This window comes from Pocillopora damicornis, chromosome 12, assembly GCF_964200805.1.
Source record: "Pocillopora damicornis chromosome 12, jaPocDami1.2, whole genome shotgun sequence".
Taxonomy (NCBI): domain Eukaryota; kingdom Metazoa; phylum Cnidaria; class Anthozoa; order Scleractinia; family Pocilloporidae; genus Pocillopora; species Pocillopora damicornis.
This window is the reverse complement of record NC_142681.1, coordinates 12,751,085-12,767,724: the sequence shown is the minus strand read 5'-3', so window position 1 is coordinate 12,767,724 and position 16,640 is coordinate 12,751,085. Positions and strand designations below refer to the sequence as shown.

The window sequence follows — 16,640 nt, the reverse complement described above, 5'->3', positions numbered from 1 at the left end:
AAAGCGAGTTAGTGGTGTCACTGCTCTCATAATCGCCCACGACTCGGCCACCCGCGTTTTCCCGCGCTTCACTCAAACAGTTTTTTTTCACTTTGAGTTCTTATTGGCGCCTTTCGATAACTCCTTTCATCTAATTGGCTGTTGTGATTACTTTAAAATTGTTTTCTTGGCACTCAATCGAAACTGCATTAAGGGCAAGCACCGTTAGCTTTAACTCTTCATCTCTGCAGACCCGAGGCAGTAAGATAACTCCTACCCTGATGTTGTTAAATTTAGAGAAAATGGGTGGCAATTAACTTCATATAGAAAGCGAATTTCACTGGTTGCCGACTCGTATTGAAAACCCTGTTTACCATAACTTTGACTAATCCTAATAGTGGTGCTTTTTACAATAGATTTTCCCTATAAGATTCGATACATTTCCTTTCTGTTTGCGTTTGCGTTAATTTTGCATTTGCATGTGAACCAGACATTACTATGCTGCTTTGGTTGCAAAGAAACCTTTCTCACAGTTTAACTATGAGGAGTGTTGTTAACAAGTACAAAAGAGTAAACGCGTCCGAAATAATTACGCAGATATTGCGGTTACTGTTAAGTACAACAGGAAAACCAAATATTGCATCAGCCAAGAAAAGAATCGTCAAGGCCAGTGGTCAATATACTGGGAAAACCCGCAAACCATACTTACTGATTTATAAAGAGATTAAAACAAATGCATTAGCTTCTTCGTTGAAGTAATGCCGGAAAAACATGGCACTTTGACAATATGCTTAGGCCGCGTCGTAAGGCGCGAAAGCAGCCAGTTATATTTATAGAAACGTGTTCGTGGCTTAAGCCTGCGTTTATAATATTCGTATTCATTTTTTACAAATTCTGATGGCAGTCGCTTTTGCCGTTTTACACTGTTTCAAGCAAAAGCGGCTATTGCAAAAAAGGTTGTAATTGTGAAAGATTCATTACTACGAATGACGGTTTTATAATTATGTCTGCTAATAAAAGAGGTTTGAATGCGGGTTCGGGTTTTGAAGGTTGACATTTGCATATTGTTTACTGGTAGCTACATTGCTAGCTTAAGAATGACAATTTCGTCCGCTCGAAAATGAGGTCAGCCTGTTACCATTGATGATTACCACGTCATCATAGCTATGAACTTCACACCGACATTCAAATCCAGCCATTGTGTGGAATGTTCATCATATGAACCTTTTTCAAAAGCCTGGCTAACACGTCCTTCTCGGAGTATTTATGCTTCAGTGAGTTAGCACCCGCGCTCCTGAGAAATCTTTAGGTGATAGGCTAAACTCCGTTTGGATCTAAGCACTCCTAATAAGAGTATGTGTCACTGATGAAAAATTCTCCATCACAGAGGGAAAATTGTTCAAAGTTAAATAATCCTGACTTTAAAGTTGATATGTGGTAATCAATGTCTAGTCTTTCTTGTCTCAGGCGCAGTGAGTTCAGAGGTGTAGCGTAAAGCAGGTGTGGCGTCAGCAATATTTTAACCAGCCTCTCTCCGCCGTTTTCAATCATTGATTATTGGAAATCTGTGAGATGTTCGTCTTCTGACTACTAAAAACGGCGTTTTCAAACGTGAAAAGCCATGTATTTTTATTTATCTTCCATGATCAATCAATTTTTTCAGGTTACCAATATCAACTTATGAGATTCCTACAATAAATTAAACATGACTACGATAAATCTTTACCTTGTTCGCTCTTTTTCACAGACCTATCGACATATCAGTGCTCACCACAGGGGTACTACTTTTTTAACTACCCACAACTTAACAAAAGAGACAAATAAATCTTTCAATCATCACAGTCAGCTTTCTTGATAGATATTAGACTACTAACTTGATGTTGTTTTTCTGAAATTATCACTTGCTATAATCTTTCGCGATTAAAATCATCTCTTGTTGTTTGTCTTTCGAAACACCTGACCACTCCAAAACTCTGGAACTTTCTAGGATGATCTTTACGTGATATCCGTATTCACTTGCCTCCAGATTTCACTAGGAAAAAAATCGAGAATTTTCTCTAAGTCATGACTACCGCTCGCCCAAATATAACAGCACGTCCAACTGAGCTTCATCTCATTCTTGTAAAACTGTCCCTCAACCAAAACGGATCGAAATCTTTAAAGTGGCCGGGTGTAAAAGTGACTAAAAAACGGCCTACATTGTCAATTCAGATGTGAAACCTTTTCAAAAGGGAGAGGAAAAGCTTGATGTAAGAAACCTCTGTTCAGCCATTCCCAATTTTGAGGTCAGTTGCTCTATTAAATGAACCACAAAGTACGTGCTCTTGGCCAAATACTAAGCTCATATGTATGTATCTTAATTTAAACTGTGGAGCGATTTATTATTAGAATCGGTTAATGTTGATCTACTTCCGATAAGTTTGCAGGCTTACACTTTACGCACTTAGACACTTTAGCTTGAAATATATAAAAAATGAAGTATTTAGGCATCAAACAAATTCCCAACAATATAATTTAAAAAAAAATGACTAAAGGGGCCAAGGAGCAGCGTCAGTGTTATAATTGGGTTTTATCAACTGAGTTGATAATGTAAAATTGGCCCCCGTAAAGAATTTCTCACGCTGACTTTTTGAGCTTCAGCCCTCTTCAGAGCAAATTCACATTATCAAAATCATTTTATAAAACAAGATTATCTCGGAAAACAATATCATCTTCGATCTTTATGATACTTGTAAAAGTGTCCATTTAAAGTACTAGAAATATATGTTACAGTGTACTACTAATTATGACCCTGGCTAGCTACTGGCCAGACAATCACTACAAGAGTGTGCGGGCTTTTTAAAGTTAACATAACAAAAGGTAAGTTTTGATTGCATAATGATAACATATTCTCTTCTATCAACAGTCGCCTCTCCGAGCTAAAGTAAAAACATCAACAATGGGTTTGGGATTATTTTAGGCCACACCCTTCCGCATAAAATTATTGTAATCTGCATATCGTTCGTACACCAACAGTTTCGTGCAGATTATCACATGCTGATTCGCTATTCATCTCCAGCAGTTTGAAGCTAATTTGTGTAAAGGCATATACATTACAAACCACAACTTTTGTCAAAGAGACAAACGAGATATTGTTGAGCCTTGAGCAGCGGAAAAAGCCTCTCAGGAGAGCGCATTAGAAGACGCCCTAACCGGAAAACAGTTCCAAAAGATTTAGCTCTGGCAAATCTGTTTGCTCTTGTCGAAGCGTAGCGAAAGGAAGTCGTTCCTTGACTTCGTAGGTTCCTTAAATAGAAATATACAATTGGTTCATTAAAAATTTCTAAGCGGTGTAATGATTTTAAATGGCTAATAGTTTGGTACTAAATGAGACTATTGTTCTCGCTCTCTAGGTGTCAAAAAGCCTTCGTTTTTGAAGTAAAATCACGCACAGTTTTCATCTTTCGTTAGTAAGAGTTGCACATTGAACAAGCCGAGAAAACACATTTTCACGAAGGAGTACAACTAGAGATTTTTCTCGAAATTCTGTTTTATTTCAAGCGCTTTAAGCTCTGTTTACGACCATGCGGCTATAATACAGTGAGATTCAATATCTAGAAATATCTCCGGATCCCATCACAAAGATAGCGCACTGCGCAATATCACCAATATCCGGATACAAAAGTTTTCATACGTAAAAGAGTTGTCAATGGTATGAGAGCTGGCGTTAATTATAACTAAACGTATCTCAAGAGCGCTGTTAGTTTGATTTCAACCGAGGAGAGATAAACACTCAAACTGAAAGCTCTCCGCGACTGGCGATCAGACATCCTGAACATCTCTTAGAACTGTGTTGAAGACGACCGACTCGGCGGAACACGTGGACGCTAGCCATGAAAATCGCCATCATTGGAGCAGGAGTGAGCGGTTTGACCTCCATAAAATGCTGTTTGGACGAAGGGCTCGAGCCAGTTTGCTTTGAGAAATGCTCCGACATCGGGGGACTCTGGAAATTTTCCCAACATGTGGACGGTTCGAGCGGTTCGGTTTATGAATCTACAGTCATCAACACTAGCAAAGAAATGACCTGCTTTTCAGATTTTCCAGCACCAAAGCATTTTCCGCCATTTATGCCTCATGGTCATGTGATAGAGTACCTGCATATGTATGCAAAGCATTTTGACCTCCTCAAACACATTCACTTCAATGCTACAGTGCTGGACATCAGCCGAACCTCAGACCACCGGAAAACAGGACACTGGAAAGTGACTTTCGCGAATGGCGAGGGAACTGTTTACGAAACTATTTTCGGCGGCGTAATGATCTGCAATGGTCACCTCTCAAAGCCATTTACCCCAAACTTCAACGGAATTGACAGATTTCAGGGACGCAAACTCCACAGCCACGAGTATAAAAGTTATCGAGGATTTGAAGGCAAAGCGGTCCTTGTCATAGGTAAGTTTGTTTTTATGGAATCCAAAATACTATAAACGCTTGCTATTTGTCGGAAATCCTATTTCAAGAAACCATCCCAGCTCAAAATGCTTCCATAAATAAGCAATTTTTGATTGCCATCCATTTTCTCAGGTTAAGAATTGTGCGGAAATTGCATAGACGGTAAGTTTCTGCAAACAAAATATTTGGCGAAATTCGATTTTTGTGTGTGGGTTTCCCACCTTGTTTAGCTATCAGAGTTTCACCGGTTCGTCTTAATTGTAAGTAAAGTGAACTGAACGGTGAATTCTTCGAAGCGAGTTTCATTGCCTTTGCATAATTATAATTGTCAGAGGTATAGTTTGAGCAACTCAGGAGAGACGCGAAAATTACGTAACTAGAAACTTCACCAGACCGAAGAAGGAACTAGGAAGTGTTTCGAGTTTACATAGATTCCTAAGAAAATCCATCAAATTGAGTCACATTGTGTAAGGAGTACGGAGATTTTTCCGCTTTCTGCTAATACCGTCGCTAACTGAATTTTCATTTCATCATATATGGTTAATTACGTCGATATCAATTGGATTTTGATGGCTTCATTCTCCCAACAATTAAGCAAAGAATCTTCAATGAAGTTCTCAGCAACACATTAACAAAAACACTGATTGAAAAGGCCACAGAACCAATACAACCACCATAGTGACAAATGCCAATAAAAGAACTAATGCAGTGAAATCTTGACGCAATACCACAAAGTACAAATTCAATACACTTCCAAATTAGCTTTGTCGTTCTTAAACAAAGCAATTTTGATTTTGAGTTAAGGGAAAACCACTTGAATATTTAAGCCAAATTTGCTTATAGATTATCTAGGTTATATAGCAGTTGGAGACACTTGTCTTCAAGGGCAGTTTAGTAGTACTCTTTTTTTTTCTCACTATGGGGGAGATAGGCATTGTAAAGAAATAACCGTGAGACCGCGACGAAGAATGTAAGTGAAGGGCACTTACTCCAAACAGATCACTAACGACACCCAGCTGTTCTTATGGTAAACACTTTAGATTAGGATTAAATCATGGCCTACTGGGGATATAGTAAAAAAAAAACTTGAAAACCACTATTATTACACGTATTTAGGGAATGACGGCGCTTAGGAGCGTTTATCAGAAATATTGCTTTCAAAGAGTACAAATTTACCCAGCTACATCCGGCTTGAGGCGACAGATTATCAATTATCATTCTGCGGACAACAAACTGTATTTAAAACCAAAGATTACTCGCATTTTCCAAATGATCGCCTGGATACTGGCTTTTTGACAATACCGCTGAATTATTTAATTTTTTCTGCTCGATTTAAGAATAGTGCGGTAACTATTTTATCAACTCAATGCAGTATTCACCAAAGAATTACCCAAAGAATTCGGCGAAATCTCTAGAAAACAAAGTTTAACTAATTAGTTATCATGCCAGAGAAGATTACGGAAGGGTTAAGTGAAAACGAGTTAGTTTCCAAATAACAAGCAAATATCGATCAATATCAAGACATAAAAACGTCTTAAAAAAAAAATTTGAATGAATTTCCCAAGCGTCAAATAATCGAGGACTGATTACTCTTACAGACTGTGTGAAACTTCATCAGCGAACATGTTTGAAAGAAATTAAGATTTACTTAGACTGCTGAAACTGACCCCAAGGCCCGAGGCTAAATATTTATGGCAATGTATATTTCTCGCATGAATTATATTAACATAACATCATGAGGTTTTTTTGGCAATATACTCACTGTTCTCCTAAATATAGGCCACGGCCCCTTTAATAAACTGAATTCAGGACAAGTGGGATAATTTTCCTTGTTCTGTGGTGAAATTGGTGGAAGCTCATTAGCTTTAGCCTCAGTCGACTGATTATGATCTGGTGGCCTATATCACGGCCTATATTACGAGGAAAACGACGCACTTCTCGATCACCTGGGGAGAAAAATTCAGACAAACTCGCAGACTCGAGTGCAATATAGATGAGCAGTTCACCTTGGAAATTTCCTCTAATTATTTGAAGTATGTTTTGTTTTTATAATCGTGCACAAAGCAAATGAGACTTGGAAACCGAGGGACAAATGTTGATATGAATTTGAATTATCTACGAATCGGCTCCACGTTTTCAACGGCAGTTTTCTCGTGAAACAAAAAGTTAACAAAAAATCAAGACCGCAGTAACTGAAGTTAAAAAAAAGAAAAAAAAAAAAAGGAGGGAAACTAGTGAACGAGCTGTCTGTTTAAGGCACAGGCGGCAATCATTATGCGGCCAGACCCAAGCCCCCCTTGTTTTCAAACACCTCGGCTACTATCGCTATTAACTCCGCTATTGGTCTTGTACCCAGAGCTTTCACGGCCAAGCGGTTGTAAGTCCCACATATTCAGTTACAATAACACGGTAGGATCTCGGTACGAGATTACTCCGCTTCTGGAATAAAAGAGGAACTGAAAACATCACTTTATAACAATGAGAAAAATCACAGGAAGTCAAGGAAATAATTGCATTTTGGGAATACTTCCAAAAACAAGTCCAGGAGAAATTGTCACTAAAAGCCACAATATCTATTCGTCCATTCGTCGCTTAGAAGTAGGTTTTCTCAAGAATTATAGCATAGCAGATAACCAATAGAATGCTACATCTGTGATTCCTCGAATGAATGAAGTTCTTAATGTTCCGAACTTATCTTAAATTACACATCTCCTCGTCACAGTATTGATATAGGGGATTTTTTTTCGCAGGTCTTGGAAACTCTGCCGCTGACATTGCAGTTGAACTGAGCCGCCACGCCTCTCAAGTTTATCTGAGTACTCACCGAGGAGCCTGGGTAATTTCGCGCTTGGAGAAGCATGGACTGCCCTGGGACCAGCACGTGGAAACGAGGTTCTTTCAAAGCTTTCCGACAAAGATCAAGGAATGGTTGGCTATTCGTACCGCTCAAAAAAGGTTTGACCACGAGACGTACGGGCTCCGTCCCCAACACGGCATTTTAAATGCCCCCACGGTGATTAGTGATGACCTCCCTCTCCGTATCGCCACCGGAACTATCCAATTGCAGCCTAAACTATCTCATTTTACGCAGAATGGCGTCGTTTTCTCCGACGGTACTAGAGTCGATAACCTGGAAGTTGTGATAATGTGCACTGGTTATGACATCGGGTTTGAGTTTCTAAAGGACAAGTATATCCTCCCAGTCGACGACAACCAGGTATCCCTGTACAAACAAGTGTTCCCACCCCACCACCCTAAGTCAACCATGGCTTTCATGGGTCTGATCCAGTCTTCTGGTGCGTTCTTCCCCGCGGCTGAGTTGCAAGCACGCTGGGTGACCCGCGTGTTTAATGGGAAGGCTAGGCTACCTAGCAGAGAGCTCATGTTGTACAACATAGGACTTGAGAAAAGGATGATCAGGAAAACCTTCTATGCCTCAAGGAGGCTCACAATCCAGGTGTGAAAAGTCGTAGTACTGTATTTCAGCGACAGCTACTCTCTTCCTAAATTTTATTACCAAGAGGAACCATCTCTTTTCCCCCTGTCCCTTCAACTTCCAAAATCTGTTCAGTAGTTCTTCCTGCCACAATTTTTTTGGATAATAAATTGAAAGAACTTAAGAGTTACATGAAGATAAAATCCTACACCTGAATGGGTAATGAATGGCATGATAAAGCACGTTGTGAAAATGTGGCTCGAATTCGAAAAAGTGTTTCAAGACCACAACCCTTTCTTAGGAATTCTTCTAGAGACGAGCGTCAGATCACTAAAAGCTGAGTCCGTTCCCTTTTTAAATAACCTTAAACTTACGGTGAAGAGTATTGTTTCATTTATTTTAGACTATTTTATGTTCTAAATGTTCGCAAAATGTGTTCAGTACTTTTCATCAAAGATAAATACAATTCTCGCTCATCTTTATCTCCTTCTTTTTTTTTTTTTTTAAGGTATCCAGTATTCCGTACAAGGACCAACTAGCGGAAATGATTGGCTGTAAACCAGACTTCAGACGACTCTTTTTCAGAGACCCTCTACTGGCCTTCAAGTGCTACTTCGGGCCTTGCTGTGCGGCTCAATACCGCCTTATGGGGCCTGGTGCCTGGTCTGGAGCCAAAAAGACCATCGAAGACACGTACAGCAACGAGATGTTCCCACACGTGGGAAGAAGAAATAAAACACCCACCAGTATATCACAAAGCGTGGTCAAATTCCTCAAGTTGGTCTTCATGTTTGTAACCGTTGCAACAATTAATGAATTGTCCCAAGATCTAAGAGGGGAATGGGACGCAGTGGTTGGCTGGCTGAGAGCTGCACGATAAGCTGTGGTACCCGGATGTGACTACTCCTGCATAAAGCCTCTGACCTAGGTAAAATTGCCGAGGACACGCCTGAGTTCGGGCCAGAACTTCCGATCGACTGAGACAACATCTTGATTCTGACAATGTAAATGACCGCAAGTTGAAGAGAGGTTCCAGGTCGCGATCAAAAACAAAAAACAAAGACAGTTATTTCAAGAGAAAGCTTTCACGTTACTTCTTGAAGTTAAGAAAGTTCGAATACTTCTGCCTTTAAGAACTAAGCAGATCTACAAACGACAAGGCAGTCTCTTTCAGGAATACCGTAAATATTTTACTTGCGCACATTAAGATGCCATGTAATATAATGATTTAGCAATGACAAAAAAATGCAGGCGAGAAAAAACTCATTAATAGTAAGTTGACTGAAATCGCTTGAGCAATCATACATCTATTTATTGAAACCCACAAAAAAGGTCGCTCATTGTACGTATATGATATAAATTAAGCGTAGGAAATTAGGCGAAGAAAAGAATCAAATCTACAACGAAATGTAGCATTTGATAACAAAAAAAATTACAGGCTTCCGCATTTTGAGTATTTTGTCAATAACTAATACACTCGCTTGAAAGCTGACATTGAGCAATATTTTGGCCGCTAACCTTATGGTTTCCGTGCTAGCTCAAATATATATATATTTCACATTCAGTAACATAATTTACAGAAGAATAAACTTACTTATTTATCAACATCATCATTTTTTATCCTTGTTGACTACAAATCGAGTGGAACTCACCTATTGCGAGGGATGGGTGGGTGGGGTGCGCGACAAGGTAACACCCTGCGCGCCAAGACAAGTATCCCAAACATCAAAACCAATAGTGGTCAGTTCGTGAGTGACTGAAGACACGGACAGTTCTCTGGTACCTGAATAAAAGTGAACCATAAGATATCTTAGAAAAAGTAAACTACAAGCAGTCCCTCATTTCTGTGCGCCTTACTTCCAGAGTTCCACGCGATAAGCTACCATCAATTTTTTTCTTTTTTTTCTTTTTTTTATAGCAAATTCTTTTCGACTCGCGCAAAGGACTTTGCCGAAACGGTTCTGATGTATCTGACTAGAAACCTTGCTATTAAATCTGGAGTTCAAATGAATAACACTCTACAACTCCGGCCTGAATATACTTGTCTTCGAAGCCATCGTCCCTTTCCTTGGGTTCTCAACAAATTTGTAAATTAGATAAACAACAGGGAAAATTAAATGTGAATTAACCTCACCATACAAAGTTAGAAGCCACCTTAACCCTTTCACTCCCAAGATCTCATTAGTACTTCTTGTTACTGGCTGCCATACAATTCTTATAATGTTAGTTCGGAGAATTTATTATTTGATCAACAACTAATTAACCTCCTGACTGATTTTTTCGCTATTATCATCACTTATCTGTCTGATATTGTATTGATATTGTAAGGAGAAATTCCGTCTTGGTCACTCATGGCAGTTAAAGGGTTAAGTTGAAATTTAGTAAGAGTTACGTAAAGTTTCTTCCTACAAAGTAACATAAATAAAAAGTTCACGTCTCCTGAAGATTATAAACGCTCAACTGTTTGCTATTTTGGGTCAAAATAATCTCTTCGGAAGACGTGACGATTTTACCTACACAAGATCATATGCAAAATATCGAAGATCACCAAGACACAATACGGGCTTGAAAAGGTGTGCATAACTTTTCTTCAGAACATGTTACGAAGGATTATGTATTTTTGTAACATGCAGGAGAACGGCGTAAGCGAACCATTAATAAGAGGTCATTACAAAGAAATAGAAAAACATGCGAAACATTTGCGTGGCGCAATTGCACCTTAAACAAGGCCTGCTTTGTCTGTTCCAGCAAACTTAAATTAACGTGACAAAAGTGTATCTAACGTGACAAAGTATACCTGGCGTGACAAGTGTAAAGGTACATCCTCCGCCGCCCGCTCCAGTCAACTTGGAGTGCAAACCGTGTTTAGCGGTCACGTGACACACCTGGTCCAATGAACTGTGGCTAACTCCTAATGTCACAAGCAACTGTTGGTTCAAGTCAATAAGTTTCTGTGTCCAAAATAACAAACATAAACAAAATAAACGGATTTGCAGACAAACAAGGAAATTTCTTTTCCGCCTAGCTTTATTTTCCTTATTCAACAACCTCCGAACTTTTCAAGCGAAGAAATACTCGGGGGTCCAGGCGTTCAGTAAACGGAGAGCACTATTGGCGCAGAACGAGGAAAGTATGGAGGCTTGACGAACACAGCGGTCCAACGTAGGGCATGCGCAAGGGTTTTTCTTTTAGCCGGCTGCGCGCCAATTTCCCCGCGCAAAGTTATAAACGCAAACAAAAGAAACAACCGCTGTCACGCAAAATATGCCAGGAAGAAATTAAGACACTCTAACAAATTTGTGTAACGCGTACACAAAGGAGACGAACATTTGATTAACAGAGTCCTCTTTTCCATCCCACTGTAAAACAAGGAAGGCACACTCATGCAACTAGAAAGCCAGCACAGTGTGATGATACAATGAAGAGGAAAACGTCTACCTTCAACATACAATAGTGCTCTTGAGAGTTTTCTTCTCCCGGTGGTGAAGCTGCTGCAAAAAGAGAAAAGTCTGGTGGTCAGTAGAGGCTAGTCCTGATGTTAACATCACTCGAGAAAATCCCATCCACATCTGAGTGGTGCCACGTCGACTTTTGACACACATTAAAAATATTAAGGAAAAAAAAACACTGCTGAGAACACATACCTTGGATTTGATACAGCTTCTCAAGATACACACAGCTCTCTTCTGCGATAGCACCAACAGCATCAAACAAAGGATTGTAAACAGAAGGAAGCTAGAGATTTTTAGAAAAAGAGTGGTTGAAAAGATTATAATGTCAAGACAGCTTTGATTCATTTTTGGAAAATGTACTTAACCCCTTAACTCCTAAAGGTGATTAACATGTATCTTCTCCCAATAGCATCCATAAATTGTCTGGCAAACAGGTAATGAGAATACCGAATACAAGTCGAAGTTGTTGCCTTGATCCAACACCAAATTTTTGTAACTAATTAACATGGAAATGTGTAACAGCAAGAGGGGAGAATTAATAATCAGATCTTGGGAGTTAAAGGGTTAAGTAACCAGCCTAACTGGCATTCAAGCCTGAAAACAAAATTGACAAAACAAACAGCTAAAGATTCTGTAGTTCATCATTTCACCTGTTGACATCTGTCCCTTAAGCCTGCCACTAACTTCTTTGTGCTGCGGGGTATCTTTGTGTCTGTTATCAAGACCCTGAGCTGTGGAATTCTGTTATAAAAGACATAAACTCCTGAATCAGAAAGAAAATTTTAGTAAAATAAATTAAAACATGTAAGTTATGATAAGCCTAATTTGCAACGATTACTATTTTGTCAGCCTGCATTGGAGGGCTGGAGACAGGTACAAAGCACGAGGAGTGTTAGCTGGTAGGTTGTAATTTGCAGTTGTTCAAAGGGTGAGGCATTCTTCAGCTAACCTTTTCTTATTTTCGTTTATAAAGACTGTCATATTGTCACCAGATTTTTCTTTTATATATTGTAATATTCTCTTCACAGAGAAAATTTATCTAAAATCTCAGGGGTTACACCACTGCCTTTGGTAGGTATATGTTCCCTGTTTTTTTTTTTTTTTTTTCAGCTGCTAGTCTTTAAGGGTTTTGGAAAGTGGATTTGGAACATTTATTTTACCTTGATTGTATACACCAGTACATTTGTAGGCACATTGATGCTACACAAACAGTACCATAGCTTGGCTGCCTGGGTATCATCACCTTGGTACCCAGTCAAGTAGTGGAGGCAAAATTCAAGTGACAGCTGCTATCTTCAATTGCCACAGCCCAATATCAATAAATACACCTCTGATTTGAATTATAATGCTGACAATAATTTGCTTTTAAAATGTTCATTTATTATATAGTACCTTGACAAGTGCTCAATCGTTCCATCTTGGAAAGTAAGAACTGCTCCTAAAAAAGAATGATCAGCTACTAATCAAATGAATTGAGAATACACCATGAAAGGGTTGTAATGCAGATTCATTCATTAAAAGAATAATGGAAATGATCATCAATTTAAGAATCTTTGATTGCTAAGCCAATTCTCCTTGTCAGCACCAAAGGCAATGTATAGAGAAGAGTAGGGAGAATTTTGATACTGGGGTGTAAAGGGTTACCATAATATCAAACTCTAAGCTAGGCCTAAAGGGAGTTGGGTTGTGCACTGTACATTTGTATCCTGGGAACATAGGAACATCCTATTTTGTTTCTACCTACCATATGCACAAACTGAGTTGTCAATTCCAGATGGCTTTCCATGAACAAGCTTTTCTGCCTCTAAACTCCACTTACAAATTAACTCCAGGTCTTTGACAGACAGAGATGCCATTTCATTTTGGCATAGCTCTCTCTCATCACCTGGAATGGATCTCATCATTGAGGGTTGTGAAATCTTTCCTGTTACTGCCAGAAGAGCTGTGGAAAGGCAAACACAGTATGATGCTGATGATCCCAAACCAGCTCCAACTGGTAAAGATGTGTTCACTACCACTGAGAATGAAGGAACCCTAGAAAAAAGGATAATTGTTTAGCACATAATTTTGGACCTCAGCACAAACAATTAAGAAACCCACGCCTTTCACATCTTAAATTCTTCACTGCATCCCTGACACATAACTCTATTCCATACACTGAACAGTAATTCCACACATCCTCTCAGAAATTGTCCTAAAAGAAGTTGAAATGATTTTAGATCCCTCCAGTTACTTTAAAAATCCATGCTGTGCATAATTTAAGGCAAGTTGAGTATGCACACACATGCACATACACAAAACAATAACTGAGGCTTCCTCTTAACCTTCAGGGTTTGTAAGAAAGGTTGTTGAGGTTGCTCATATTACAATGAGTTTATTGCTTTTTCCATGAATGTGCATGAGTGTTATTACCATTACACAGTGAAACCTCAAATAAGTGGACACCCTCAGAACCTTCTGAAGTGTCTGCTTAATAGAGGGTGTCCAATGAATAGAGGTTTGTAAAAATTGCACAATGTTCGTTTATGATTAACATTCAATGTTTACTCTGTACTGCAATAACGTTCCATGTTGTTAACAAAGCTATCCACAGTTCAAGTTTATTACCTTGCATTACCAACTTTAATTTGTTGATAGTAATGCAAAAACATAACAGCAAAATAGCCACAATAATACATGCCATACAATGACTCTTTGATTACATTTGATTGACTGTTTCAAGGATGTAATTCCATACACCACATTGCCAGTTCAGTACAATGTCTGCTAAATAGTGGTTTTTAACAATAGAAATTAGCCAAATGCAATTTATTTTAGTGTTCAAGTAAGCTTAATCCTTTAGACCCTAAGAGTGACTAGCAGTTTCATTGTATGAAATGATCATCTGAGCATGACCCTTATCTAAGCCTACCTATCAATTTCTTCAACAATCTGGCCAATGAGGTAAACAAACACACTTATTGCATCATTAATGACTCTCTCATCCACTTCTTTGACCTCAGAGAGGTCAAAAGACCTTTTGAACAGCTTTCTTCCATCCTGTGGCCAACATGATCCATCTCTACCTGAGAAATAAAAAAACCAAATCAACAACTCTCAAACTCACCAATGTGATAGAAGAAGAGCTGATCAACTTTTATCATGCAAAAAAGTGCAGAAGGCACTCACTGCATCATTTGCAATTCACCTGGTCCCAGAAAAGTGCAGAGAACTCAAAGGCAAAATGGACAGTAAAAGTAATCCAGCAGTACATATCTGGGTGAGGTAAGTTCCTCTCATATATAAACAACAGTAGCATTTTGATTACCATGCCTGTGACAGAATTCTAAATGGCTGACATTTTAGAGCACACTCTAAAATGTAATGATAATTTATTGGGTCTGAGAAAAGAGCCTCAACTGATTGACTGGTGATATTTTGATGTCCACGCAATGCAATGTTCAAAATGATTATATCATCAACATGAGACAAGTGGCTCATCCTGTTCAAGCTTTCAAGGTATGAGTCAGATAACACAGCTACAAGCCTATCTATTCAGTCACTATTTAGCAACCTAAAACCATAATGTAGCCACTAGAACTACAAGTTTAGTTATATGAAAAAAGGAAAAAAAAGAAAAAAAAATCTGATGATACTTTTTGGGAAAATTGAGTCATGTCAAAGCTTGACACTCTGAAGAGAGGCATTGTAAGAACAAAGAATCTTGACAGAAAACACCTCATAATGACCCAGCCCATATCATTTGATAAGTATATATCTCAGGTGTGACTAACAACCAATTCTTATTTCAGTCTCAAGATGATTTACCCTTGCAAGATATGATGCACACTGATGTAGTTTTTACCATGGAACCTTGAAAAAGAGTCAAAGTTTGGATTTGCTATGACATAACCTGATCATGGCAGAGTGTTTTGTAACAATATGTCCTTTTTAACTAGTTAACAGTACTCCTTATGTAATCAAGAAATAAAAAAGTCCTTTCCCACGTCCAATCCCCCCCCCCCCCCACTCCACTCACCCACCCCTGTATCATCTCCAACAGCCCCACTCCAGTGGTTTCTAGCTGAAAATGGCAAAATTCACAGAGTCCCTGGAAGGGGATTGCAAGTTTTACAAGCATGAACTTAGATTTCCAGACATCCTATAAAAGTAGAAATTTCACTCTACACTGAGACCTTACCAAGTTTTTCCACATCTTGTTGTAGCTCCTCTCCTTTCCACCTGCACGTTGTCCCAAAGTTTAGCAGTTTCAGCGTAAACTGACCGTCGTTGGTTGCTTCCAATTTGAGTGTTGTCCTCAAATCGATAGCTGCTGCAACGGCTTTCTAAAAAGGTGGAGATAGCAACTATTAATTCCCTCCTATAGAGTATTGTAAACAAACCCATTCAAAACGCGCTTATTCAAAGGCGAAAAGCTAAAAATAACTACCTTTCCATAAACAACTGCATGTTCTCCGTGAAGGATTATCTTTCCTGGGGCAGTGACGGTAAAAGAAGGAGAAATCATTCGCCTCTTCGCCCGACAAGAACGAATAAACACGACAGATTGAGATAGTTCGGTATTACCGCACGGTGGCCGCCATTTTGTTTTACTGCTGACCAATAATACTGAACACAATATATTGTCCTCAATCTACCAAGCACCTCTCTAAACTCACTTGAAATTTTTTTAATCTCTGACTTTCGTTATCTAGAAATTGGAATCTAGCAGTTGTATCCAGGACATTGGGTGAGGCAAGAGAGCCTACTCAAGACATTGACCCAGAGAACTGAAATTGATTCAGGACCCTGACAGCCTTTCTCCTACGCTTCAAGCGGCTTGCTTCTTTTTTGTTTGAGTTCCTATTGGCTATGTTATGTTTGGTTCTGCTTGGCCACTTAAGTCAGGGGAAGTTGTCTACAAACAAATAGATTCCATGCTGCCGAAGCGCAGCCAAAAGTGTGCCTGTGATCCATCACTGTACAAACCCACGGCAACAAGGAATCTAATTACTTGATGTGATAAAAAAGCAAAGTGTTGGTTATGATGACGTCATCTATACGTCTATCCTCCAATGAATCATGAGTAAAGAACCAATCAAAACGCGGCTATGACTCTCCCCATCACAAGAAGTCAGTTTGACACCGAATTTTCAAGACCAGCCAAACAAGAAATATTCACTCCTCGCTTAGGAAAATAAAACTGTTGGATTTTGACGCACTAGAAATACGATTTGTCAAAGAAATACAATAACAGCAGCAAAAAAAAGTTAAAATACAATTATTTTTTCATTTACTGTCCAAATGGCGACGGAAATAACATGACATTACAAAAATGCTGTAAACTTACGTCACTGCAA

The 16,640-nt window shown here is 39.0% G+C and overlaps 2 protein-coding genes across 4 annotated transcripts; one reads left to right on the top strand and one right to left on the bottom strand.

The window, feature by feature from the left end:
* Nucleotides 1-2,686: 2,686 nt before the first annotated feature.
* Nucleotides 2,687-16,498, bottom strand: LOC113684393 (mevalonate kinase). Of its 3 annotated transcripts, none has more exons than XM_089189385.1 (11): nt 15,731-16,498; nt 15,482-15,626; nt 14,213-14,366; nt 13,046-13,335; nt 12,694-12,739; nt 11,952-12,042; nt 11,494-11,584; nt 11,288-11,340; nt 10,647-10,800; nt 9,502-9,632; nt 2,687-3,264 (listed from the first exon to the last, which is right to left on the bottom strand). In XM_089189385.1, exons 1-10 carry the CDS (start codon nt 15,806-15,808, stop codon nt 9,502-9,504), a joined length of 1,233 nt encoding a protein of 410 aa, XP_089045511.1. In that variant the 5' UTR covers nt 15,809-16,498; the 3' UTR covers nt 2,687-3,264. The 3 variants fall into 3 exon arrangements, with proteins under 3 accessions (XP_089045511.1, XP_027057558.2, XP_027057559.2); XM_027201757.2 differs by lacking the exon at nt 2,687-3,264 and adding an exon at nt 8,226-8,845; XM_027201758.2 differs by lacking the exon at nt 2,687-3,264 and adding an exon at nt 8,226-8,845 and having other exon boundaries at nt 11,288-11,337.
* Nucleotides 3,317-9,459, top strand: LOC113684392 (dimethylaniline monooxygenase [N-oxide-forming] 2). Its single transcript, XM_027201756.2, has 3 exons — nt 3,317-4,413; nt 7,164-7,870; nt 8,358-9,459. Exons 1-3 carry the CDS (start codon nt 3,852-3,854, stop codon nt 8,727-8,729), a joined length of 1,641 nt encoding a protein of 546 aa, XP_027057557.2. The 5' UTR covers nt 3,317-3,851; the 3' UTR covers nt 8,730-9,459.
* Nucleotides 16,499-16,640: the final 142 nt, after the last annotated feature.